At 35.3% G+C, this 26,004-nt stretch overlaps 1 protein-coding gene and 1 long non-coding RNA gene across 4 annotated transcripts in view; one reads left to right on the forward strand and one right to left on the reverse strand.

Annotated features, from left to right (window-relative positions):
* LOC110446217 overlaps positions 1 to 26,004 on the forward strand; it is a 52,198-nt gene that overhangs the window by 18,777 nt on the left and 7,417 nt on the right. For 2 of the 3 annotated variants that reach the window (XM_021491255.1, XM_021491254.1), the window contains exons 10-17: positions 13,481 to 13,563; positions 15,022 to 15,061; positions 16,399 to 16,482; positions 16,670 to 16,830; positions 17,819 to 20,637; positions 21,349 to 21,421; positions 25,057 to 25,159; positions 25,426 to 25,556. In XM_021491255.1, coding sequence (XP_021346930.1) covers positions 13,481 to 13,563; positions 15,022 to 15,061; positions 16,399 to 16,482; positions 16,670 to 16,830; positions 17,819 to 20,637; positions 21,349 to 21,421; positions 25,057 to 25,159; positions 25,426 to 25,556 — 3,494 coding nt within the window. The remainder of the gene's footprint in view (positions 1 to 13,480; positions 13,564 to 15,021; positions 15,062 to 16,398; positions 16,483 to 16,669; positions 16,831 to 17,818; positions 20,638 to 21,348; positions 21,422 to 25,056; positions 25,160 to 25,425; positions 25,557 to 26,004) is intronic. The other variant, XM_021491256.1, reaches the window with a different exon arrangement.
* Positions 1,765 to 11,324, reverse strand: LOC110446218. Its single transcript, XR_002462442.1, has 2 exons — positions 11,232 to 11,324; positions 1,765 to 2,640 (listed from the first exon to the last, which is right to left on the reverse strand). It is a non-coding gene; the product is annotated as an uncharacterized LOC110446218 (long non-coding RNA).

Below are 26,004 nucleotides of genomic sequence, written 5' to 3' on the forward strand. Positions count from 1 at the left end.
GACCTAGGGTGTCGATATTTGGCCAGAAGCAAACTTGGATGAAGGGCTACAAAGTTTGTTAAAATAAATGACCTTCACCTATTTTCAAGGTCACAGGGGTCAAATATGTTAAAAACTTTAAACATCTTCTTCTCAATAACCATACTGCCCAGGGAGATGATATTTGGCCAGTACCATGCTTGGGTGAGGGCTACCAAGTTTGTTCAAATGAATGACGTTCAATTATATTCAAGGTCACAGGGGTCAATTGTCTTAAAAAACCTTTAAACAACTTCTTCTGAATAACCAAAATGCACAGGGTGATGCTATTTGGCCAGTAGCATGCTGAGATCAAGGGCTACAAAGTTTGTTCAAATGAATGACCTTCACCCATATTTAAGGTCACAGGGGTCAAATATGTTAAAAACTTTAAACATCTTCTTCTCAATACCCATACTGCCCAGGGAGATGATATTTGGCCAGGACCATGCTTGGGTGAGGGCTACCAAGTTTGTTCAAACGAATGACGTTCAATTATATTCAAGGTCACAGGGGTCAATTGTCTTAAAAAACCTTTAAACAACTTCTTCTGAATAACCAAAATGCCCAGGGGTATGATAATTAGTCAGTAGCATATGCTGGGATCAAGGACTACTATGTTTGTTAAAGTGAATGACTTTGACTTATATTCAAGGTCACAGGGGTCAAATTTGTTTAAAATCTTTGAACAACCGCTTATGAATAACCATGGGTCCCAGGATATTTATACTTCGCAAGTTGCATCCTGAGATGAAAGGCTATACAATGTGTTCAACATAATGACTTTGTTAGACTTTCAATCACAGGGGTGAAATGTTTAAAAAAATATTAACAGGGTCTTTTGAATGAATTTTAATCATAAATACTGATATTATGCCTGTAGCTTTATTTTAGATCACTTTTAAGGTTACAAGTGTGAGATTTATACCAGGTGAGCGATGCAGGCCCATTGGGCCTCTTGTTTAAATGTTACCTTACGCAGAAAAAAGTCGAAGTGGGTTGCCACGATGGTAACTACGGTAGCCGTGGTTGCTAAGACAATATGGTTTTAGTGAATCTGCTTCGATATATGAGTTAATTTAGAAAATATGCAGTGATCAACACTATTTCTTTCCTATTATGGGTTTTAGATTTTAAATATAGCAATATGAGAAGCCTTTCAAACTTTTCTATTAATTTACAACGGTTGTCATGTATGCGCATTGACACGCCTCATAGAGTGACGTGGTCAGAACAAAGCCGCCATTGTTGATGTTACCGCCACAGAAATTCGAAGGTGCATCCATGGAATAAGAAGTTTGTCAGCATTTTTTTGTTGTATAATTAGACATAATGAATCCCGAATATGTTCCATGTATCCAGATGGTGAATGATCCAAGCTTGGTGTCATTGGACTGTTATCTGGCTGAAGCCTGAACGGCGCCATATTTGAAACAAATATCAATCGCCGAGCCTTTTTTCACTGCGTATACGCTAATTTCTACGCAGTCAGAGTTTACTAAGCTGAAGAAGGGAGGCATGTAAATATAATAATATGCCTTTGTAAACGCTATCCCACAAAGACATAAGTTTGCTGAAGCATCAGGAAAACTTAATTGTAACCACAGATTTTGTCCTTAGAAAATATAATGTGTGATATCGATGTTTATGTTAAATTGCTCTTAGTATTCTGTGAAAAAAATTGAACTTCATTATATTGTACTGTTTCCACACTTGCTTGATGATATAAAATTACTCAATATACAATTTTCACATTCATCTTTTTATAACATGATTATTTATACAGTTTTTCACTTTCATCCGTCATTATCAAATAACTCTCTTTTTCACTCATCAGTACATGTGGAATGAAGGTTTACACAGTTTTTACACTCGTTTGTTCATATAAAATCACTTTATATATAGTTTCACACTCATCTGTTGATATAAAATTACTTTATATACAGTTTCACACTCATCTGTTGATATAAAATCACTAATTACTGTTTTCACATTCAATTGTTCATTTAAAATTACTCTGTGTGTAGTTTTCACGCTCGCCTGTTTGTTTTTTTTGCTTTCGCTTTATTCCTTTTATTTTGAATGAATCTATGTGTGGCACAGCCAATGAAGATGACAACGAGGCCGATGTTGATCCCTATGATAATCATTCCCTCGGTGAAATAGCTCGGCATGTTATACACTGTGACATTTACTGTAGAGTTATATGCCCTTGATTTAGTCGTACAGACAAAGTCACCACTGTCGGACAGAACTAGACCCTCCAGTTTCAGGGTACCCTCGTCTTCCTTAATCTGTGTCCTGTTCAAGTCGTTCACATTTGTCCCGTTCTCATTCAGCCACACGATTGTGTCAGTTTGATTGGCTCCATCTGGGAGTGAACAGCTTACCTCTCCTGATTTGCCTACCTCTATTGCGATTTTCTCCGGAGGATCTAAGACCAGAACTTCTGAGTCCTCACTAACCACAGTTGTCATGGCGACAGTCAATAAAACGAGGCATATGGTGATGCCTTGTGCTATTTTCCTTAAACACGTCATGTTTCGGTGAGAATTCTCTGTCCCACTGTAAGTTAATGTTGATAGCTCAAATGGTCATCACAGCTTCTGTGTTGTCCTGAACCTAAAAACAGACAAAGCCATCAGATTAGGTATATGTAGCATCAGTAGCCGATCATTATACTAATTACAATCACAACTATACAACATGATAGATTTCATATAAAAAGTGATAAGTAATAACCATCACTGGACATACCAAGGATTTTACACAACTTATACTGCAGGGCCCAGTTGTTTGAGGATCTCTTACACAACTTATACAGCAGGGCCCAGTTGTTTGAGGATCTCTTACACAACTTATACAGCAGGGCCCAGTTGTTTGAGGATCTGTTAACAACTATAATTTATACTTGGAGGGGGCTTTGCTGTAAAAACCAATACTTTATACTCCAGACTGGTCTGATTGTGTTGTTTTGTCAATAAAGCCAAGTGTGCCTGGATGTCACAAATTTTTCAAGTTGTGAAAATGATTTTATGATATGTGATGACATGTCAGGCTTTAAAAACCATGTCTATATTCGTATCTTATTAATATTTAATAACATTCAAGTTCCAATTATTTTTTTAGTGTCAAAACACCCTTAATCAAATAACCTACTGACCAAAGTTTTACCTAGAGTAAAGCATGGTGGCAGGCAGGCTTTTGGTGGGACACCTTACAAACTGGGTCAATGTGAAATTCAAATAGTGTCAACCAAATCTTTTCTTCTCTTATAAAAAGAAGGTGTCATGTTTCAAGGTATACTTGCTTTGCGTGCGTGGATCTGACGACATCACCTTTCAGAGAGTCATAAGACATAAATATATATTACCTAACTGTACATGTTGAGCTGTTATCACTGCCCCTACACTGCTCTATTAAGGGTGTCGCCAGTCATACTTGAGAAATTCACTCATCGTAATGTTTTGTTCTGTTTGAGAGAGTTTATAATATTCGCTATTGGTTTCTTTTGGTCAACTAAACAACAATGCCACAAACAAAGAGGTGCTTTGAACACCAAAAATAATTAAACGCTGCTATACAAAGCCATATATGCTAATAGGGCATTACCAATGCAAAATATCAAAATGACATGAAATTACTTTATTAATGGGGAATTCAACTTAGGATTTGGATAAAGAAACCATATTATACAAGATAGTAGGTATGTTGTTCAAAGAAAAATATGCCGAAATTAATAAAGGCACCACACTCTACAACTACTCATGCTTGGCTGTGCCTTATTACATCAGATAGCTAGGGTATTACTATTTGTATATACATGAATATAGATTTCCCTTTACAATTGATGGTCGTTGTTTTCATGGTTATTGTATTAATCTCATTCTGAATACATTTTTTTTCAATTGTTAATTTTGACATTTTATTATACATTTAGATTTTCTTCACTATAATTTGTTTAAAGTGTTAAAGTAATATATCATTTTGCAAATTGTCTCAGTTTTAATGGAGTAATGAACTATATTACATTAGTCAGAATCATAAAGACATGTATTTCATTACCTATCATAGAATCTATATATGTATTCCTTTAAAGGTCTTACCAACCTGATCTGTCGCCAGCTATTTCAATTCGAGAACCCCACATCTTCAATCTAAACTTTCTATAAACAATCATGAATTTAAAATTACTGATCAATATGTAAGTCTAAATGTAACTTACACCACTATATTAGTCGTAAGTTATTTAACACTTAGATTCAATAAAAGGAGCTGATTTCCACTACAGCTTACCTTGTAAAAGTCAGTCCAGGTACTCAATTCAATTAAAAATAGAATATACTTCCACTGTCTAAAGTTCAGGAGCTAATCTGGTTGGTGCATTCTGTCTAGGTATGTGTAGATAAGGCTATCAGCGGACTGAGATATCAGACGCTGTGCATTGTACAGCCTGAAGAGGTGTAAGTTACATGATTCTGATCAGGGTAATGTCCTCTATCTTTTATAGTCTTAAATAAGTTTGAGGATTTGTTTTAGTCCTACATAATTTTGATGATTTGTTTTAGTCCTACATAAGTTTGATGACTTGTTTAAGTCCTACATAATTTTGATGACTTGTTTTAGTCCTACATAATTTTGATGACATCTTTTAGCCCTACATAAGTTTGATGATTTGTTTTAGTCCTACATAAGTTTGATGACATCTTTCAGTCCTACATAAGTTTGAGGATTTGTTTTAGTCCTACATAAGTTTGATGACTTGTTTTAGTCCTACATAAGTTTGATGACATCTTTTAGTCCTAAATAAGTTTGATGATTTGTTTTAGTCCTACATAAGTTTGATGACATCTTTTAGTCCTACATAAGTTTGATGACATCTTTTAGTCCTACATAAGTTTGATGATTTGTTTTAGTCCTACATAAGTTTGATGACTTGTTTTAGTCCTACATAAGTTTGATGACTTGTTTTAGTCCTACATAAGTTTGATGACATCTTTCAGTCCTATATAAGTTACGATGACATCTTTTAGTCCTACATAAGTTTGAGGACTTGTTTTCGTCCTATATAAGTTACGATGACATCTTTTAGTCCTAAATAAGTTTTGATGACATCCAGATAGTGTCAGGTGAAAGGAATGGTCTACATAATGTGTGTTTTAATCCATCAAAATGTTTGATAATGATATACATAATAATATACAACATTTATATAGTGCCTTATATAATTTGCAAAATTGATCTAAAACGCTTTAAAAAACTTGTCACAAGCTTATGGGAGTAAGCCTTATCAGGCGCAAACTAAAAGTATCAATCCTTGATGAGCTTTGCCTAGTGCAAGTAAACAAATATTTATACTGTACCACTATGTATGCACCCACCCACCTGTAGAAGGTAGGTTGTGCAACGTTTCAAGGCTACAGTGCCTTCAGTAGTCTCATATCACTCCCCGAGTAGTGTAACTGTGCAAAAGTCATAAATCCTCGTGAAGTCACCTGAACAATATCCCAGATTCTATCATGTGATGTAGTAATCGGGAATAAGATCTGTTTTTAATTGTCAAGTTAAGGGGTTAATTTTTTGTACTACAGAAGTAAGACACGTATATAGATTACCTACCTGCAGAATGTCAGCCCCAGAATAAAACGCTTTAATACCACTACGTATATATCAACAGGGCTTATTTTGGTAGCTGATCTAGAGTGTTTACAGTCTGTGGGTAAATAATAATGCCTGATCCCTAATGGTAAAATCTGTATCTGTCTGATTTACAGTCTGTGGGTAAATAACATATGCCTGATCCCTAATGATAAAATCATTATCTGTCTGAGTTCATGCTTAGCTTGCCACATTCAACACAGAGTCTGTTCAAGACTGTTTCATTTAAATAAAGTTTAATCAGTTTTAATAAAGACTGGAATTTGAAACTGTAATTTTGTAATGTTGCTGATATTTGGACAATATATGTGATATAAGGGTAATGTCAATTATTTTCCTATTTTCAGGGTTAGACACTAACTTTTTTTGCTTGGTAGTCCACAGGACTAGTTAAGATTTCCTGATAGTGAAACATCGTGATCTATAGCACGAAACATCAAAAGTAATTGACTATAGGGGACTTAAAATAACTTACTGCCATAAAAATATGGTGAAGTTTTAGGAAAATTTTGACAGTTATCATGCAATATATCTTATTTTAAGCTATTTTCTAAATTTTAAAAAGAAATATTCTTATTTTATAATTTTGTTTTTCACAAGTCCAAAGGACCAGTTGGGTTAGGTGATTCACTAGTCTTTGCTGAAATCTACTAGTCCAGGACTAGCGGACTAGTGTTAGTATCGACCCATGATTTTTACCACTTGTGTATTTAAATTTTGTTTGAAATACTGTATAGATTCAGATGGTGTATTTTATCTTCTGTTCTTCTATTTCACTTTGTAATTTTGACTAACAATGGCTGATTCAGGTGTTATAGAAGTAAACAGTGTTTAATTCAACAGGTCCATGTTCTGATAAAAATGACCTGCAACAAGTTAACATTGAACTACAACGTTTAACCTTTAAACTGCAACCAACATTACACTTCAACATTGAACCATCTCAACTGTATACAATAACCACCGAACTGGATGTCAAGTCATCAACGTCAAGTTACACTCTCCATTCACCCCTGAAATTTCATATTGGACTTTCCCAACCTTTGAATTGGAAGAATTCAAATGTGTCTTCAGGGGTGAATGGTATCATTTAACTGCTACATTGATACCATTGAAATTATAAAACTGTGATATCTATACTAAAAGTAACTTCAGTATACCAAAGTGTCAACAAATCATAATTAGAACTCAAAATTGATAAAATAAAGACAAAATATGGCCAAAGGAAAGATTTACATGGAGACTCTTAAAAAAGTAGGAGAACAAGACCAGGCATTCCAGAAGGGTAAGCGTCTTTTGCTTTATAGATGACACCCGCCATGTAAATCTAAATTGAATCCAAGTAGTGTCGCACCCTCATAGAAATTGGATAGTGACTCTTGAGAAGTGAATGAACTGCACCATGTAAACAACAGAAGTAGGGGATGTATGGACGTTGTGATCAAGAAAGAGAAAGTTCATGATCCAAAAATTGAAATTGTTCCACTTATCGTACAGCTAAGTGGTATGCCGCTTATCATCATACAGCTTAGTAGCATACATTGAACTGTATTGTAAGCATGCAAACATATGATCTATCACGTAGCTAATAAGACTTTTCTTTAAAGTTTCTGGTGTTTCCAGAAAACAAAATGATAATGATAAGAAATACTCTTTTTCTGGTGGTGTAATTAGATCACACTGATGGCATACAATTGATTTCAGTTCAGAAATCCAAAACAGACGGCCAAACAAGTTGAACCTAAAACATACCTTAACTGTATAAAGAGGACTTAATTTTGTATGAACAGAGGGTTCAGTCCCCCTGGAGGCAAAGGGACGAGGCCCAATAGGAAAAGTAGAGGTAAATCTTGAACATCCTTCTTCTGTTCAGATTGAGGATTTTTTACTCAATATTTGATCTAGAACATCCATGAATGACAAAGGGAACACATATTTGTTTATATAACAACAATAATAATAATAATTTGAGGTTCTTATCAACCTCTTTATCACAACCTGGTTCATAGGTTGTCTCAAAGCAGTTCACAAATTATTATCCGTTGTTTGGGCCTTTGCAACCAGCCAATATCTTTCTCAACTCTCTGGGGAGCATACAGCCAGTGCTACCATTTGTGCGCCCATCGCTAGCTTTTAACAATTGTAGCACTGCCCAACAATGAACTCATTTACAGCTGAGTAGACTGAAACAAGCCGAGTAAAGTATCGTGTTCAAAGATACAACACAGTGCTGTGACGTGACTCGAACCCACAACCCTTCGGTCACGACCCTGGCGTCCTACCCCTAGACAACTATGCCTATATTCGAGGGTGCAGCCCCCTTGGGCAGCTAGAGAAGTGGGCCTCAATACTCAATAGGGGAAGTTGATGTAAATCACAAACCTTCTCCATCTGAAGGAATGAAGAAAATCAAACTTAATGTGGTCAATTAAACTTGTACACGTTTTTTCAATTAATTAACTCCACATTAGACCCATTGCAGGGTCATTCAAAGACTATAGGCAATAGTCCTTGTAGCTTTTGAAATGTTCAAACATTAGGCTTTGAGCAGTCTTCATGATTGCTTAAAGAAAAAATAACATCAAGTCTAGATTGAATTATAGGCATTGGGCAATATTATTTTGTTCCTGAATTATGTATTTCAGGAGGTTTTAGCAGGAGACATATAAATGTAAATGTAAATTCCGAGTGCAGTGTTATTGATAATCACACATACATTGCCGAGTGAAACAACAACAAACTTCTGTATTACAACCAAGACTGTTACAGAACAGTGTTCTGTTAAAAGTATTGGTATAACCACTAGATATATACGGAGACAGTACAGGAACATGATATATACGGAGACAGTACAGGAACATGATATATACAGAGACAGTACAGGAACTAGATATATACGGAGACAGTACAGGAACTAGATATATACAGAGACAGTACAGGAACTAGATATATACGACGGAGACAGTACAGGAACTAGATATATATACGGAGACAGTACAGGAACGTGTGCTATTATTTAATTAGTGCATAAATTAACTGTGTACTAACAGAAGTACACAGATGAGGTACAGAGGCTGGATTGGCCTACTTTTCAGGATATGATACTTGTATTAGAAGTTTGAGGCTTTATTTTACTTCAAGCTAATACATGTACAATAACAAAAGCTAGACAGGACTTTTTATTACTCCATATCTTCTTTGTAATAATATTTATATTACTGTTGCAGCTATCACATTAAGGTTTTGACTAATGACATAGGATATCTAAATGAAAAGTTGTTTAAGTGCTTAAAAAACCCGTCTGAAGTATGGTTTGTAAAGCTTGAAATAGAGTAAAAGTTGAATTTATATTGTAAACAAATTTATGGAAATTGCTACCCATTGCTGTTAATTAATATAAGCTAACATATGCTTTGTCATGGTCTATTCTATAAACAATGCACAACATTAGCTGTCAAGCTGACAGTGCTTGCTGATGTATGCATGCATTGCTTATGGTGAACTACATGCTGTTAGTTAAGCTGATCGGCTATTCTGACATGACAGCATGCAGATGTACGTGCTTTTATGTATAGGTTCATATAATTGTTATGGAACACAGGTTGTGTACATTGAAACCCTACGACCATTACATGACCTGATACATGTACAAAAGGTTTAAAGATCTAAATTTTCAATTAAAATACATGTACTTCAATGTTGTCTGAATCTGCATAAACAATGAAATAATAGCCTGTGTGTGTAAAATCTGATACCTTGATAAAGATCGGATAAAAGCCACAATCTCATTCCGAATAACAATATATGTTTACAAGCTGACACAGATGCCACCATTAACAGGTACAATATATATACCAGTATTTATATGTGATCTGATGATGAACCAGGGTTTTTGCTAGGTGTTTATAGGGTCCGGTACAGGGACCCATTCTCAATTGAAAAATGACCCTGCATTTTCCCAATGTCAGTCTTTATTTTCCCAATTGGATTAAAAGCATGTTTATACAAGTTTCCAGTCGTTATATGTGCAACATTCAAAGTATGACTGTCCATGAAGGAGCATTTAAAATACATAAATAACAAAATAATCAAAATCACTGAAAAATTATTTATTGCTATACATTTTACTGTAGGAAAAAGCTAAAGGAAAACTTTTTGCTAATCACATTACAGTCTTTTTTCCCAAAACTATGATTTTTTCCCAAACATTTATGTTCTGGCTTGGGGAGGGGGTAAAGTTGACTTTAATTTATATAGGGAAATAACACGTTTGGGTATATTTTGTCGATTTTCAGCAGGAGATCATTCAAACTTGGTTGGAATGATTATAATTCTAGATGGCAATTAGATGGTAAGATGGCAATTAGATGGTATGAGAAAATAAGAGCCTGCCCCATCCCTTGGGGCTGGAGGGGTGGGGCCCAAAGTGGGATAATGGTTAAAGGTTAAAAAAATCTTCATCAGACTCAGATGTTTTACTGTTCATGGTTAGAAAGATCATTACCTAAATTATCATTACCTAAATTATAAATTTCATTATCCCCCAGGTCATCTGCCCTCCCTTGGGGAGAGGGTATACTTCTCAATAGCAAAATAATTGATTTGAATAGTTTTTTAAGTTCTTATTCTTTGGTGACATGACAAGTAATGTATTTCACTTTGTTTACATGTTGTTTTCCACATTTTGTACATCGATGAACAATGAAATTGAGCTATCAGTACCTATAATATAACTCAGGTGACCCCTAAGGCCCTTGGGCCTCTTGTTAAGTAACCTAGACATTTTGTAATCTCAGTGTGTCGCGATCATCCTTCAAAGTTTAATAAGAACAATCGTGGAATGAGATACGTCATTTTCTGTGTATTTCCGATTGACTTATTGTAACCCAACTAATAGAACTAGTGTTTTAGGAACTTACGTGTTATGGAATCTTATAATATCAAAATTTAAACTTTAGTTTAACAAGAACCAAACTTTTAACTAACATACAATGTATAAGTAATGTTTCAGTAATGGAAATATGAAATTGAAACTAAAATTTAACAAGAACCTGAAATGGAGAGAGGAAAAAAAAAATGAGAGTGATACAGGCCCTAAGTCCTTTTATTTGGCTTCAATTTACCACCAGGCTAACATTTATATTTGACTGGTGTGCATGATTTTGGCTTTCTGTTAAACATGACCAGCTGATAATAGAATATCGGGTAACCTACATATGACAGCTAGTGCTTGATACACAAGGAATGTAAGTATGTCACATGACACAGAAAATTGATGTTCAATGTCTGTTGTTTCATTTTTATTTTTTGAAAAATTAAAAGATGTTTACATGTTTCTATTGTTAAAAGGACAGTAGATAATCATAAATTCTCCCACGTCACGACTTGTCATTAAATTACGACAATATAAAGATAGGTGTCTGTTTAATAGTAATAGGGCTGTAAAGTCTAATATCCCCTCACCTAAATTAATATAATCAATCCAAATTTAAATATTTCATGAATACACTTGAAGATAAATATAAATTAATTTGTCAACCTCTAAGTGATCTTACCTGCTAAGTACACCCGAGGTTTGATAGGAGTATGTAGTGGATATGTGACTCCCTATCTCTTGGCACTGTCTTTCTGAAGTACTGATATGTACATACTAGACACCAACAATATAGTATGGTATACAGTAAGATAGGAACTGGACTGATCTGAGTTATCATGGCATGCTGTAACCTACGGCCATCAATATATATATATCTAGTTCATTATTATTGTATCGGTACACAGTATGGATATTTGTTTAAACAAATTTTCCACCGGATTGGAAAAATGTGTCATTATATAGGTAAACCTAAATGGGAATTTTCTAAATTATTCTAAAGACAGATCGTTAGCCAATTATTATCTAAAAACTAAAGCATCCTTATTTATGAAAAAATATTATTATTTTAACTCATTCACCCCTGAAGACACATTTGAACTCTTCCAATTCAGAGGATGGAATAGTTCATTATGCAATTCCAGGAGTGAATGAGTTATATAATGCTATTGCAAGGAGATTTTAAGAAAAAAATAGCAACTATTCAAATTTCTCATCTAGACCAAACTTACGTCCAAAACTGCCACAGAAAAGTCAGGTGAATACCTGTTCCCACATTATTTTTGATAGCATACTAGATGCAGTAACATATATATAGTGTTTACATACCAGACACCAAATATATGGCATGATATACAGACTGTTCACATAAGATACTCAATAAGGGATATAATGTATTCTAAACATTTTCGTCAGTTTGGTAAATATCTTATAATAATTATCTGTTGTAAATAAAGGCATAAAACCCAAACAATTACACTTACCGGTTAGTCGTATTTAAGATTATTCCATATTTTAGCATCTGCCAAGTATGTCCCAAAACACCTGTGATAAAAAGCAGATAGATCCCCACTCAATTATTACACAGGAGATGATGTACTGCAAAATCCAGCAAATTAAACTACAGAAATTTTCTTCAATAAACTAAACGAGCTATGTATATATAGGTTGTCATGTGATTGGAAAGGTCATTGTCTGTGTGTTTACTTACAGCTCCTGGTTTAACTAGACTCCAGGTCCCGACCTAGATGTCATCCCCCTTGTGTTCAGTATCTTATCAGTCATAAGCATTGGTTATGGCTCCCAGTAGTCCCACTATAGGATTGGACTGATACACAAATGTAATACACCATCCCGAGGATGGGACAGGATAATTAAACTTTTATCTATTGGTGAAATATATTTAATTTGTACTGGTTACACAATTACATCTCACATTTGCACAGGGCTTGAAAAAACATGAAAAATTGTTTTATATTAAAAAAGAATAAGATGCAAACCTTTATAAAACTAAACGTTCAGTTTTAATGGTGAATTTCTTAAAAAAAAAATGAATAAAAAAAAACCTGCAATCTAGCCTATTAAAAATGAACTGATTTTGAAATCAATATAGAAAAACATTTGTTAACGATTTACATATTTCTCAGATTTTCTTTTGTTCCTTTTACTGGCAAAAAGAATCTCTAAATCTTTTGTTAGAAATTGATATAGCCTTTATTGTGCTTTTTTTCTTTATTGGAATACTTGTATCTCAAAAACTTATGTCTTTCAATTTGTTTTGGTTTCTCTTCAATTCCTGTTGTTGTCTTTTTACAATTCCCTTTTATTTGAGCATAACTGAAGATATGTAAAATTTCCTTAGGATTTTGCTCACTCAAATATTGTTTTTCTGTGGAAAAATTAATTCAGGTAAACATTAAAAAAGAGACCAAATTTGTTGTTATTTGTAAAGATTCAGGGACTGTTGTTTTTAGACCAAAGTCGTCGTACGCATGGAATATTCAGAGAAAGTGTATTTCTCCTGCTTAGACAACTCCAACAACCCAGGTGGAGTATAAAATGGTCCGGGGTGGATGTTGCGATATCAGTGCTGTATTATTCAAGTGATGTGGCACTTTAAATGATAACGTTTGAAGCATGGTCCCACTACAAACAGAACACAATACATCTCCAGCACACATACAGGCAACACACATATGGAGATATTAGCCAGGTGGCATAGGACTAGTAGTTCGCGCCTTATAAGGCAGCTCCTGTGAATTCCTCAAAATTGTATTGATTAATGTATATGCTAATTGTGTTGATTGTATAAATTGTATATCTATGTACTGTAAAGTGCTTTAGAGTGGCTTATTTTAGCTATAAAGGGCACTATATAAAATATTGTATAATATTTATTATTATTGTGACAATTGTACTTATATTTTGTAGATGAGAACAAGACACTGAAAGCAGAGCATCTGGAGACAGTGAAAAAACAGAGGAAACTACAACACAGACTGAAAGTCTCCGTGGTATGTTATCATAGTCTCCGTGGTATGTTGTCATAGTCTCCGTGGTATGCTGTAAAAGTCTCCTTGGTATGTTGTCAAGGTATCTGTGGTATGTTGTCGGAGTCTCCGTGGTATGTTGTCAAAGTGTCCATGGTATGTTGTCAGAGTCTCTGTGGTATGTTGTCAAAGTCTCCGTGGTATGTTGTCAGAGTCTCTGTGGTAGGTTGTCAAGGCATCTGTGGTATGTTGTCATAGTCTATGTGGTATGTTGTCATAGTCTCCGTGGTATGTTTTCAAAGTCGCTGTGGTATGTTGTCAGAGTCTATGTGGTATGTTGTCATAGTCTCCGTGGTATGCTGTAAAAGTCTCCTTGGTATGTTGTCAAGGTATCTGTGGTATGTTGTCGGAGTCTCCGTGGTATGTTGTCAAAGTGTCCATGGTATGTTGTCAGAGTCTCTGTGGTAGGTTGTCAAGGTCTCTGTGGTATGTTGTCATAGTCTCCGTGGCATGTTGTCAAAGTATCTGTGGTATGTTGTCAGAGTCTCTGTGGTATGTTGTCAAAGTCTCTTTGGTATGTTGTCAGAGTCTATGTGGTATGTTCTCATAGTCTCCGTGGTATGTTGTCAAAGTATCTGTGGTATGTTGTCAGAGTATATGTGGTATGTTGTCACAGTCTCCGTGGTATGTTGTCAAAGTCTTTGTGGTATGTTGTCTAAGTCTCTGTGGTATGTTGTCATAGTCTCCGTGGTATGTTGTCAAAGTCTCTGTGGTATGTTGTCAGAGTCTATGTGGTATGTTGTCATAGTCTCCATGGTATGTTGTCAGAGTCTCTGTGGTAGGTTGTCAAGGTATCTGTGGTATGTTGTCATAGTCTCTGTGGTATGTTGTCAAAGTCTCTGTGGTATGTTGTCAGAGTCTATGTGGTATGTTGTCATAGTCTTCGTGGTATGTTGTCAAAGTATCTGTGGTATTTTGTCAGAGTCTATGTGGTATGTTGTCAAAGTCTCTGTGGTATGTTGTCAGAGTCTATGTGGTATGTTGTCAAAGTCACCGTGGTATGTTGTCATAGTCTCCGTGGTATGCTGTCAAAGTCTCCGTGGTATGTTGTCATAGTCTCTTTGGTATGTTGTCAAAGTCTCTGTACAATCTTGTTAAAGTCTCCTTGGTATGTTGTAAATCTCTATAAAATAACAGTTGTAATGTTTATGATGGTATAAAGATGTTTATGATGGTATATAGATGTTTGTGATGGCATATAGATGTTTGTGATGGCATATAGATGTTTATGATGGTATATAGATGTTTGTGATGGTATATAGATGTAAATGATGGTATATAGATGTAAATGATGGTATATAGATGTTTGTGATGGCATATAGATGTTTGTGATGGTATATAGATGTTAATGATGGTATATAGATGTTTATGATGGTATATAGATGTTTATGATTGTATGGTTTTGTATGGTTCTGTTTGCAGGAGAGGTTTGACAAATACTGGGCAATACTGAAGGAACATGGTAAGCAAATATTCTAGGTGCCAGTAGATGCAGATGTTTCAAGCAATTCATTCATTGAAATTTTAATTTCAAACCGCATTTCTTAAATTAGACTTTGAACACTATCCATATAACTAAACCACTCAAAGGATGACATGTACAGCAACTATAATTATTATTCACAGAAAGGGTCTATATGGTCAGTCTTTTAAGACAGGTGGTTCTAATACAGTAAGATAGTTTTTAGCTTATCAGGGCTGAAGGGCCTAGTGTCTGGTCAGCTTATGCGGTCGTCCTCATCCGTAAACAACTTCTTCTGAATAACCAGGAGGTCCAGGGTGATGATATTTGGTCAGTAGAATGTTGGAATGAAAGGTCACCAAGTTTGTTCAAATGAATGACCATTCCACGCATATTCAAGGTCATAGGGGTTAATTGTCTTATAAAAACTTTTAACAACTTCTTCTGAATAACCAAAAGGCAAAGGTATTTGGCCAGTAACATCCGAAGATGAAGGGCTGCCAATTAAGTTATTCAAATTAATGACCTTGGCTTGTATAAGGTCACAGAAGTCAAGTATGAAAAAAAACCTACTTTAAATGACTTGTTCTTAATAAGCAAAAGGCCCAGGGTGATCATATTTAGCCAATAGCATACTGAGATGAAGTTTGTTCAAAGGAATGACCTTCAACCAAAATGAAGGTCATAGAGGTCAATTGTCTTTAAAAATCTTTCAACATTCTTCTGAATAACGTAATTGTTTAGGGCGGTGATATTTGGCCAGTAGCATGCCCTGATGAAGAGCTATCAAGTTTGTTCAGGTCAATGACCTTGAAACACTTTCAAGGTCACATATGGTCAAATGTGTATAAACCTTTAAAAGACATTGTTTCAATTAACAAAACTGTTTGAGGATGGTGATATTTTGACAAGTTGATGCTGGGATGATGGGCTATAAAAACGTTTCGACTTAATTTCCTTGTTTGACATTTAAAAATACATAGATTAAATCTTTCAAAAGATTCTTTTGAATGACTTAGAATCATCATAAGATACTGATACTTTGTATTTTGTATTATAGCTTAACTTTAGTAGACTTTTAATGTTACAAGTGTGAGATCAGGTAAGTGCAGGCACATTGGTCCTCTTGTTAAAGTTAGATTGTGATTAGAGGGTGGTCTTCGTATAATAATATTATTTTTATAGACAGATGGTCATCATATACAAATGTATTTTTATATACTTAAGTTCTTAAAAGACAGATGGTGCCTTTAGAATGATGGTCTTTATAGACAGGTTGTTTTACATAGACTGATAGTCTTCATACATAAGTATTAGTGTTGCCTTTATCTCCACAGACTTGTTACCCAAGGGAGAGAAGCGACTGAGAACAGCTTCATACTTGGATTCTGATGAGTCAGACTTGGAAGAGCTTGAAGAAAGTATGACCTGCGATTTATTGTTCTGTGTCGTAATTATTTTCATTTAAAGAAATATATTTTAGTTCAGGCATTATGAAGATTTCAAATATCCGAAGTTTCACTGAGAAATTTAACAAAGCCAATCCAAAAGATTTAATTACAAGTGAATTTAGAAATGTAAATTGAAATAAATATTTTGTTGTGGCAGATGAAGTATCACATGGATTTGTCGGTTGCCACAACATGTTGAAGGAGACAGGACCTGGGGAGGAGGACAAGGACAGTGACGAGGAGTCACTTCTGTGGACCTTCAGTCCCATTGTACACGCCCTGTCTCCCCTACCTCCATCTCCGGCTCCACCCAGACAGGTAAGTGGGAAGTCGTTGGTAGGAGATTTTAATAACAGGTTCTCTGCCTCTGTGTCTCTGTTCTTCTGTCTGTGAGCAGTAGTTTCTGGAGCATATCTTAAAAAAACTGTTACGATGTTATGTTCAAACTCTATTAGAGAGCAGAGGGGAATCTTTTTGGTGTTTTTGAGGGTCTGATTTAAAACTTTCAGATTGTCATTGAAGTGGAACTTGAAATATGTACATTTTGGTATTTTTTTTAGTTTCCAGAGCATATCTCAAAAATCAGATGAGGTTTTATTAGCTCAAGATGACTCAAGAACTATAAACAATTTCTTCAAGCAACCTCCTCTTAACTGTTGATTTTTTTGCCAAATTTTACTCATTAGATGTTTGGGATTCAAAATTGTAGAAATGGAGGGTCTGTCCAAATGGGGCTGAGCTAGGGGCAGGGTCAAAAAGGGGTAATTTAGCAATATCGATTTAATCAACCATATTTAGTTTAAATAATTTTCAGAAGGTGATGATTAGAATTGTATAGATACTGGTAAATGAGCTCTACCCCCAGGCGTAAAAATTAAAATGATAGGTAAACAAAATTGTTATGCATGAATATGTGTCTTCATTGCAGCAAAATATTGAATTTCCATCGTTGCATATCAGCTGATTGCCAATGATAGTCCGTACCTGTACATGTTATTATCAATCAATATTTCCCAAGGCCTGTAAATACATTTAAACTGTTCTGACCTCTGTGTAGTTTGATTTCCAGTCTTATTTAATATAATGTAAGTTGTAACCCAATTTTCAAAATTTCCAATGAAAACTGCTAACTAATTAAGAAGTGTATTCCCACATCCTGTCCAATGACCAATATGTTATGTCTAATAACAGACTGTTGGGATAGACAGGTTTCATTATATTTGATTTTTTACACAAATTTGTAAGAAATATTGATTCATGGTATCAATTAATCCTAAATTTTGGTTTTTCTCCCTGATTCAAACAGTGTGACTCGCCTGTGGATGGTTTGTCCCAGAGTGATGAAGACGACCAGCTAGCCAAACAACTGGAGGCTGAACTCCTACAACCTAACAGGAAAAAGTTTCAAAAACATATTAAAAATCAAGTAAAAGGCAGGACAGATTCTTCCATCATGAAGAAATCTGTTGAAGGGAGATTACTGCGTCGACAATCAGCAACAGTTAGGGATAGCGAGTCACATTTATCTGACGAAGAAAAGTTGGATGAGACTCTGGTACCAGAGTCTAAAAAACTTCAAGTCCTCAAAGACGATTCAACCTGTAGTCTCAGCAAGGAGGAGGATTTGGTTCGGACATCAGACACTGCCATCCATACCTCGCCGGAGGAAGAGCAAAGTGAAGAAATCATTAGTCCAGGAAGACGGAGAGTTTCAAGTCGGATTGATTCCAACAGTGATAGTGACACTGACGTAAATTCAACAAAAAAAGATTCTGATAGAAAAAAGTCACAGGACCTACAGGAAAAGTCACCCATAAACAGAACATCCACTCAGGTAAAGGAACAAGTCAATTTTAGCAAGAAAAATGCAGCAAGATATTCTCTCCGAAGGTCACCTCGATGTGAGGACGTGATCCCCTTGGGGAAGAGGCTCACAAGGTCAATGAGCTCCCCTCTGAAGGTCAGCCCCAAGGGAAGTAACTCCATCAGGAGACACAGTCCTAGACTTTCATTAAGTAGTGAAATGGATTGTTCAAAACAGGAAGAAGGTTCAACAAAAGATCAGTCTGGTGTAAGTGTTACCCTAAGTAGTCATAAAGGAAACATTAAAACAAAGTTGGACCTAGAAAAATTAAGGAGGGATTATAAAGCAATGCAGTGTTCTCAAATAATTAAAAATACTGCTGAAGATGATGTCAACTCACAATTATACAGACGTTCAAAATCAAAAACTATCTTGCCTACATCTGGTGCTAAAGGAAGGAAAAATGTAGCCACTGCTGATAATGTTTGTGTAGATATAAAACCACCCTCTAGTACCTCTGTCATTGAAAGTTGTAAACAAGGTGAAAATAAGGAAGGAATTGTCTTAAATAATGAAGTTGAAAAAGAGGAGAATAAAAAAAATAGTGAAGCTGGCAGAACTGAGAGACAAAGTGATGTACTGAAAGGTACAAGGGGACAAAACTGTGTCACAGAAGGAACAGCAAAACAAAGTGATGAACTGGAAGGTACAAAGGGACAAAACCATGATGTACTGGAAGGTACAAAGGGACAAAACCATGATACAGATAAAACAGCAAGACAAAGTGATGTACTGGAAGGTACAAAGGGACAAAACCATGATACAGATAAAACAGCAAGACAAAGTGATGTACTGGAAGGTACAAAGGGACAAAACCATGGTACAGAAGTAACAGCAAAACAAAGTTATGTACTGGAAGGTACAAAGGGACAAAACCATGATACAGAAGTAACAGCAAAACAAAGTGAAAGCTCCAAAGGACCAAGTGATAAATTGGAGGGGCAAAGTGATTGTACAGAAAAAGTAAGCGACAACTTAAGAAAAAGTGATGAAACAGATAAAAAGAAAGAGAGAAGTGATCTAACAGAAGTAAAAAGTGATATAAAGATAAATGGAGAAACAGAATCTAGTCAAAGTAAAACACTTGTTGACGGAAATGGTAGCCTATTAGGCGTACCTGGTGTCAATGATGTAGAGGGCGATGCAGGAATTGATGAAACACAGAGGGGCATCATGTCCCGTCAGTCAAGCACAGGATTCATTCTAAAACCTTCGTTCTCAATTGACAGCATGACGGATCAGAATCTTACTCCTCCACAAACTCCTAGTCCCAGGTCTAAGTCGTCTGGAAGCTTAGCATTTGGAGAAGTAACTTTAGAAATGCATTCCTCCGAGTCAGCTTTGTCTTCCATTTCAAAACTTTCTGAAGGTGCTGCGATTGATGAATTAAGATGCAATACAGAAACTATTGGAAATGAATGCAAGTCCGAAATGGAAACTATTGATCAAACTAAGCAAGTCAACAAAATCTCAAAGACGAAAAGTGTGGAAAAATATAGTGAAAATACTGGAGAAGATTATTCCTTAGTCAAAAACAGTTTTCTTCATAAGGGAGACAGTGTGGAATCTTGTGGTGATAACATGACCGCCGAAAATTATCTCAGCAAACCATCTACATCTACCGACACAGAACTGTCATTACCAGTGTACATTCCATTCTCATCTCAACCCCATTCTAGTCAAAACCCACCACCTAGTGTTACCTCGAGCACGGTTATCTCCCCTGAAATGTCTTCTCTGTCGGAAGATGGCAGCATTATGTCAGAACCTATTCAGATAAGTCATAGTTCATCATCATCATTAGTCACTGCATCTCCTGTCTCTCCTTTACCTCCTTCCCCTATAGATTTTATTATCCCCTTTGCCTTGTCCCCCCTTCCCCCCTCCCCTATGCATGAGCAAGATCCATTGTCTCCCCTACCTGGGTCCCCATGGGAAGGGGATACAGAATATACTCCCCTTGTTCGATTTTCTATACGTGAGCCTTCCTCTGAAAATAGTAGCGAGAATACTCCTGTAGTTACACCTGTACCAAACTTCCTTGCTGCCAAGTCAGAATCACCGACCCCCGGGACAAGTGCTCCTGCAGGGGAGAAGGCTGGAGATGCCTTGTGTAGCTTCCATGCTGAGGCCCCCGCTGGTGCTATATATGTGAAGCCAAAAGTAGTTTCTAACAAACGTAGCAGTGATCTAGATGATGCACTTCATTCCAAACCCAAGGTTACCAGGACAGATGTGAAGCAGGTGACAGTAAAACCCAGGTACAGTACATTTCACTTAATATCATGCTGTTTATTGTCACTTTTCACGTAATGTCATATTTTCTGACCAATGAAAAGTGATATTAAGCAGAAATCACTGTAATTGAATATCTTTTCAATGCCTGTATTGGTAACAGAAAAAAACTGTATTTTCTGTGTATGAATATTTTTTTATCTGCACATCATTTATCAATTACAGAATATTTTTTAACGATCAGATGCAAAATTGGTCTAGCTCAATTTTGTTAACTTCTCTCCTCAGTTGTGAGTCAAAACTTGCCAGATGATTATTGAAACTCTGATCATTTCTTTTTATTTACATTCACAATCAGTTTTAGAAATATGATCAACTTTAGATTTATAAATGCAAAGTTTGCTAGAAAAGTAATTTATTTAAAGTAAATGTAAATATCTTTCAGTACCAAAATATAAATTAAATTCATTGTTTAAGTGGAATATTTTAAAATACTGTATTGTGGTTATATTAAATGTAAGTTTTATTTCCATCATATTTGTTACCTCAAAATGTACACGAAAGATAAACAGATATATATACCGTATCAATGGTATTGACTTACTTTTCACAACAGAAGTCTACAAATTTATTTTCAGTAAGAAAATGTTGATATTTTACACCACAAAATTAAAGCACAGTACATGTTATATTATCTATTGGGGCCAGCTTATCAAACTTATACAATTTATATACAGAGGTGAAAAGACAGCAGCAAAGAGAAAAAGTACAAGCAAGCTACCATGTCTTGTGTCAGCGGAGAAAAAACTGGTGAGTACTCCTAAACTGTTAAAGTGATCCTATCTTGTGTCTTTATAAGGTTATTACACAAAGTGATCCTATCTTGTGTCTTTATAAGGTTATTACACAAAGTGATCCTATCTTGTGTCTTTATAAGGTTATTACACAAAGTGATCCTATCTTGTGTCTTTATAAGGTTATTACACAAAGTGATCCTATCTTGTGTCTTTATAAGGTTATTACACAAAGTGATCCTATCTTGTGTCTTTATAAGGTTATTACACAAAGTGATCCTATCTTGTGTCTTTATAAGGTTATTACACAAAGTGATCCTATCTTGTGTCTTTATAAGGTTATTACACAAAGTGATCCTATCTTGTGTCTTTATAAGGTTATTACACAAAGTGATCCTATCTTGTGTCTTTATAAGGTTATTACACAAAGTGATCCTATCTTGTGTCTTTATAAGGTTATTACACAAAGTGATCCTATCTTGTGTCTTTATAAGGTTATTACACAAAGTGATCCTATCTTGTGTCTTTATAAGGTTATTACACAAAGTGATCCTATCTTGTGTCTTTATAAGGTTATTACACAAAGTGATCCTATCTTGTGTCTTTATAAGGTTATTACACAAAGTGATCCTATCTTGTGTCTTTATAAGGTTATTACACAAAGTGATCCTATCTTGTGTCTTTATAAGGTTATTACACAAAGTGATCCTATCTTGTGTCTTTATAAGGTTATTACACAAAGTGATCCTATCTTGTGTCTTTATAAGGTTATTACACAAAGTGATCCTATCTTGTGTCTTTATAAGGTTATTACACAAAGTGATCCTATCTTGTGTCTTTATAAGGTTATTACACAAAGTGATCCTATCTTGTGTCTTTATAAGGTTATTACACAAAGTGATCCTATCTTGTGTCTTTATAAGGTTATTACACAAAGTGATCCTATCTTGTGTCTTTATAAGGTTATTACACAAAGTGATCCTATCTTGTGTCTTTATAAGGTTATTACACAAAGTGATCCTATCTTGTGTCTTTATAAGGTTATTACACAAAGTGATCCTATCTTGTGTCTTTATAAGGTTATTACACAAAGTGATCCTATCTTGTGTCTTTATAAGGTTATTACACAAAGTGATCCTATCTTGTGTCTTTATAAGGTTATTACACAAAGTGATCCTATCTTGTGTCTTTATAAGGTTATTACACAAAGTGATCCTATCTTGTGTCTTTATAAGGTTATTACACAAAGTGATCCTATCTTGTGTCTTTATAAGGTTATTACACAAAGTGATCCTATCTTGTGTCTTTATAAGGTTATTACACAAAGTGATCCTATCTTGTGTCTTTATAAGGTTATTACACAAAGTGATCCTATCTTGTGTCTTTATAAGGTTATTACACAAAGTGATCCTATCTTGTGTCTTTATAAGGTTATTACACAAAGTGATCCTATCTTGTGTCTTTATAAGGTTATTACACAAAGTGATCCTATCTTGTGTCTTTATAAGGTTATTACATAAAGTGATCCTATCTTGTGTCTTTATAAGGTTATTACATAAAGTGATCCTATCTTGTGTCTTTATAAGGCTATTACATAAATTGACCTGACACGATGGGCTTGACTAGGCCTTATTTAGAGAGGTACCAAACTGGTGTTGTTATATTGTCACAGAAATAGAAACCAATCTTGAATAATATGGTATCATATATAACTCCTCGTTATACTGCAACTATTTGCATAGGTGTCAGCCTCTGAAACCTCCAATGAGGGATATCCCCCTCATTCCGAATTTCCAATGACAGAGAAAGTGTGTGAACATGACTGAGACCGCTTTGCTCAAAAATAAAATCCCTTTTCATGTATCAAAATACCTCCAAAAACCCATTAATTTGATTTAGACACATCTGTAATGGTGTCATTACACACACCCTGTAGTAATTAGGAGATCATTTGACCCCAGGATATAAATTTGGGGTTTGTGTGAGTTTGGACTTGAATGAGGGAGTTTCGAGGGAGATTGGTAAATTTTTGTCAGAATGAGGGAGTGCTGACAGCTATGTATTTGTCCAGCCAAATTCTGGCACTATTTAGGTGTTTCACAGTTTATCACAGTAAATCTATGAGGTAGTTAAGAAAAACAGAAAGGAGGTACGTATACTAAATGTTGACAGTAAGGGAGGATGAAAGTTAAGTTAATTAGGGCCCTGTATCGGAGATACGGGTGCCCTATAGTAATCACTCNTAATTAGGGCCCCGTATCGGAGATACGGGTGCCCTATAGTAATCACTCTGTCTGTCTGTCTGTCCGTCCACAAATTTTGTTCCTGGCTGATAACTTTGGTATTTATTGACCGATGTACATGAAACTTGGTCAAGATGTTCAGTTCACAAAAATACACATTGAGGTAAAAAGTCAAGGTCATTAGGTTCAAAGGTCAAGGTCAAATTTTGCATCTTTTCACTGATGAACATTTTGTTATGACATGATGAAGCAAAGTTGATCAGAATTAAACAAGGAGTCAACCTGACCAAATGTCAAGGTCATTGGATCAAAGGTCAAGGTTATATTTTGTATCTTTTCACTGGTGAACATTTTTGTATGACACTTTGAAGCAATGTTGCTCAGAATTAAACAAGGAGTCAATTGACCAAAGGGCAAGGTCACTGGGTCAAAGGTCAAGGTCAAATTTTGTATCTTTTCACTGATGAACATTTTGTTATGACATTATGAAGCAAAGTTGGTCCGTATTTAAAAAGGAGTCAACTGACTTAAGGTCAAGGTCATTTTATGTTATTATGTAGCAAACTTGTTCAGAACTTTACACAGAGTCAACTGACCTTAGGTCCAGGTTACGGGGTCCAAAGGGTCGAGGTCAAGTTTTGTGTTTTTCACTGATGAACATTTTGTTATGATATTATGAAGCAAAGTTGGTCGGAATTAAAGAATAAGTCAACTGACCAAAGATCAGGGTCACTGGGTTAATGGTCAAGGTCATTTGTGTCCAAAGGTCAAAGACAAAGTGGATCTCTGACTTTGACCCTGGCTCTTGATGGAGGATGTATATAAGGTGAAATAAAACAAATCAAAGCTAACAAATGAGTATTGCACCTGTATTTACATTTCTGTTAGCCCAACAAATATGGAGGTGGAAGGAAACAAGACTCACATCATAGTACATGTAAAATGTATATTTTGCTTCCTTGCGATTCTTTTTGAAGTTCAAATGTCAAACGTCAAGCTCAGCTACATGGGCAGATTGCTTCTTGATGATAATGGGAGATATATTGCCACACGACGGGGCCCTTACTGACCTGTCAGTATTCTAGTTTTATTTAGGATTTAATGCATTTTCTAAAACAAAATTGTCTAAATTCAATTTATACACTCACAACACTGTTGTTGAATATATATTTTTTATTTCGTCTTTTTCATTTCTCAAAAATATTCATGCAATACATGGTTTTCTTTTCATGCCCTTTTTATCAAAGCTATAGTGATGCCAGAAAAAGCAATGTCTAATAAAAATGGTGCTTTGTGTATAAATAATACTGTTAGATAGTACATCATGTTAATTACTAGGTTTTAATCCATTTTAGACTGTCTATATTACTGCTGTAACAATACAAATATATACTATTGTCTTTTACAGTGTACAGACATAAAGGCAGATGGTCACCAACCTGAAACGCAGATATCACAAGGGTCAAAGAGGTCACAGAAGTCACCAGAGATCAGTGCTATATTGTTAAATGGTTAGCAAGCTGTACAGTACACTAGTACATTTGAAAGTTTTAATTCAAAATTCATTTAACAAATAATTAAATCATATATGTATATATTAAGGTATTTTCAAATATTTTCACTCCCAAAGTTTTCTATATCTTTATAATAAATATAAACATATTTTGGTTATATTTTTTTTTTTTAAATATGACTGTGATATCTAGTAAGGTGACAGTCAGGTGTTGATGGGTAAGGGCTGGAGGACCTACCAGCTAACCATGATGTATGTTTTCAGTGGTACAGATGGTGATGGAGCAATACGTTGATTCCCCAGAAGTGTCGACATCCAAGGCAGTAGAGTCTCTATTGGCCACAGACAAGGATGAGGTTGTTGTTCTGTCTGCTTGGATACACTGGCTTGTACAGGTAATACAATTAATGGTTTACCTGGTACTGACCAATCATAATGACAATATCTGTTTGTCTTTTATCAACTATCAAAACAAGATTGCACTTGATTATAGAAAGTTTCATGTAGCACAACCAGTGAAGTGTGTATTTGTAACGTTTCGATGACTAGTACCATATGTACTCTGTCACCTTCATTAGGTAAATGTCCGGTGAAGTGTCTGTAAACAAAGGTGTAAAGTATGTCGGAGTAGGTATAAAATTGAAGTCGATATGGCTATACTGAAAGTGTATGTACACCGTTATGCTCTTAGTTCTGTCTACAATCCATACTTACCAACTTGAAAAAAATGTTTAGAAATGAGCTTGCTCTCAATGTTTAAATTGATGCCATCCTCATACCATGTCATGGTTTAACAATATGGATTTTAATGTATTTTGTTCCATGTTTTATTTTAACTTTATA

The sequence above is a fragment of the Mizuhopecten yessoensis genome, unplaced genomic scaffold (assembly GCF_002113885.1).
Source record: "Mizuhopecten yessoensis strain PY_sf001 unplaced genomic scaffold, ASM211388v2 scaffold2641, whole genome shotgun sequence".
Classification (NCBI taxonomy): Eukaryota; Metazoa; Mollusca; class Bivalvia; order Pectinida; family Pectinidae; genus Mizuhopecten; species Mizuhopecten yessoensis.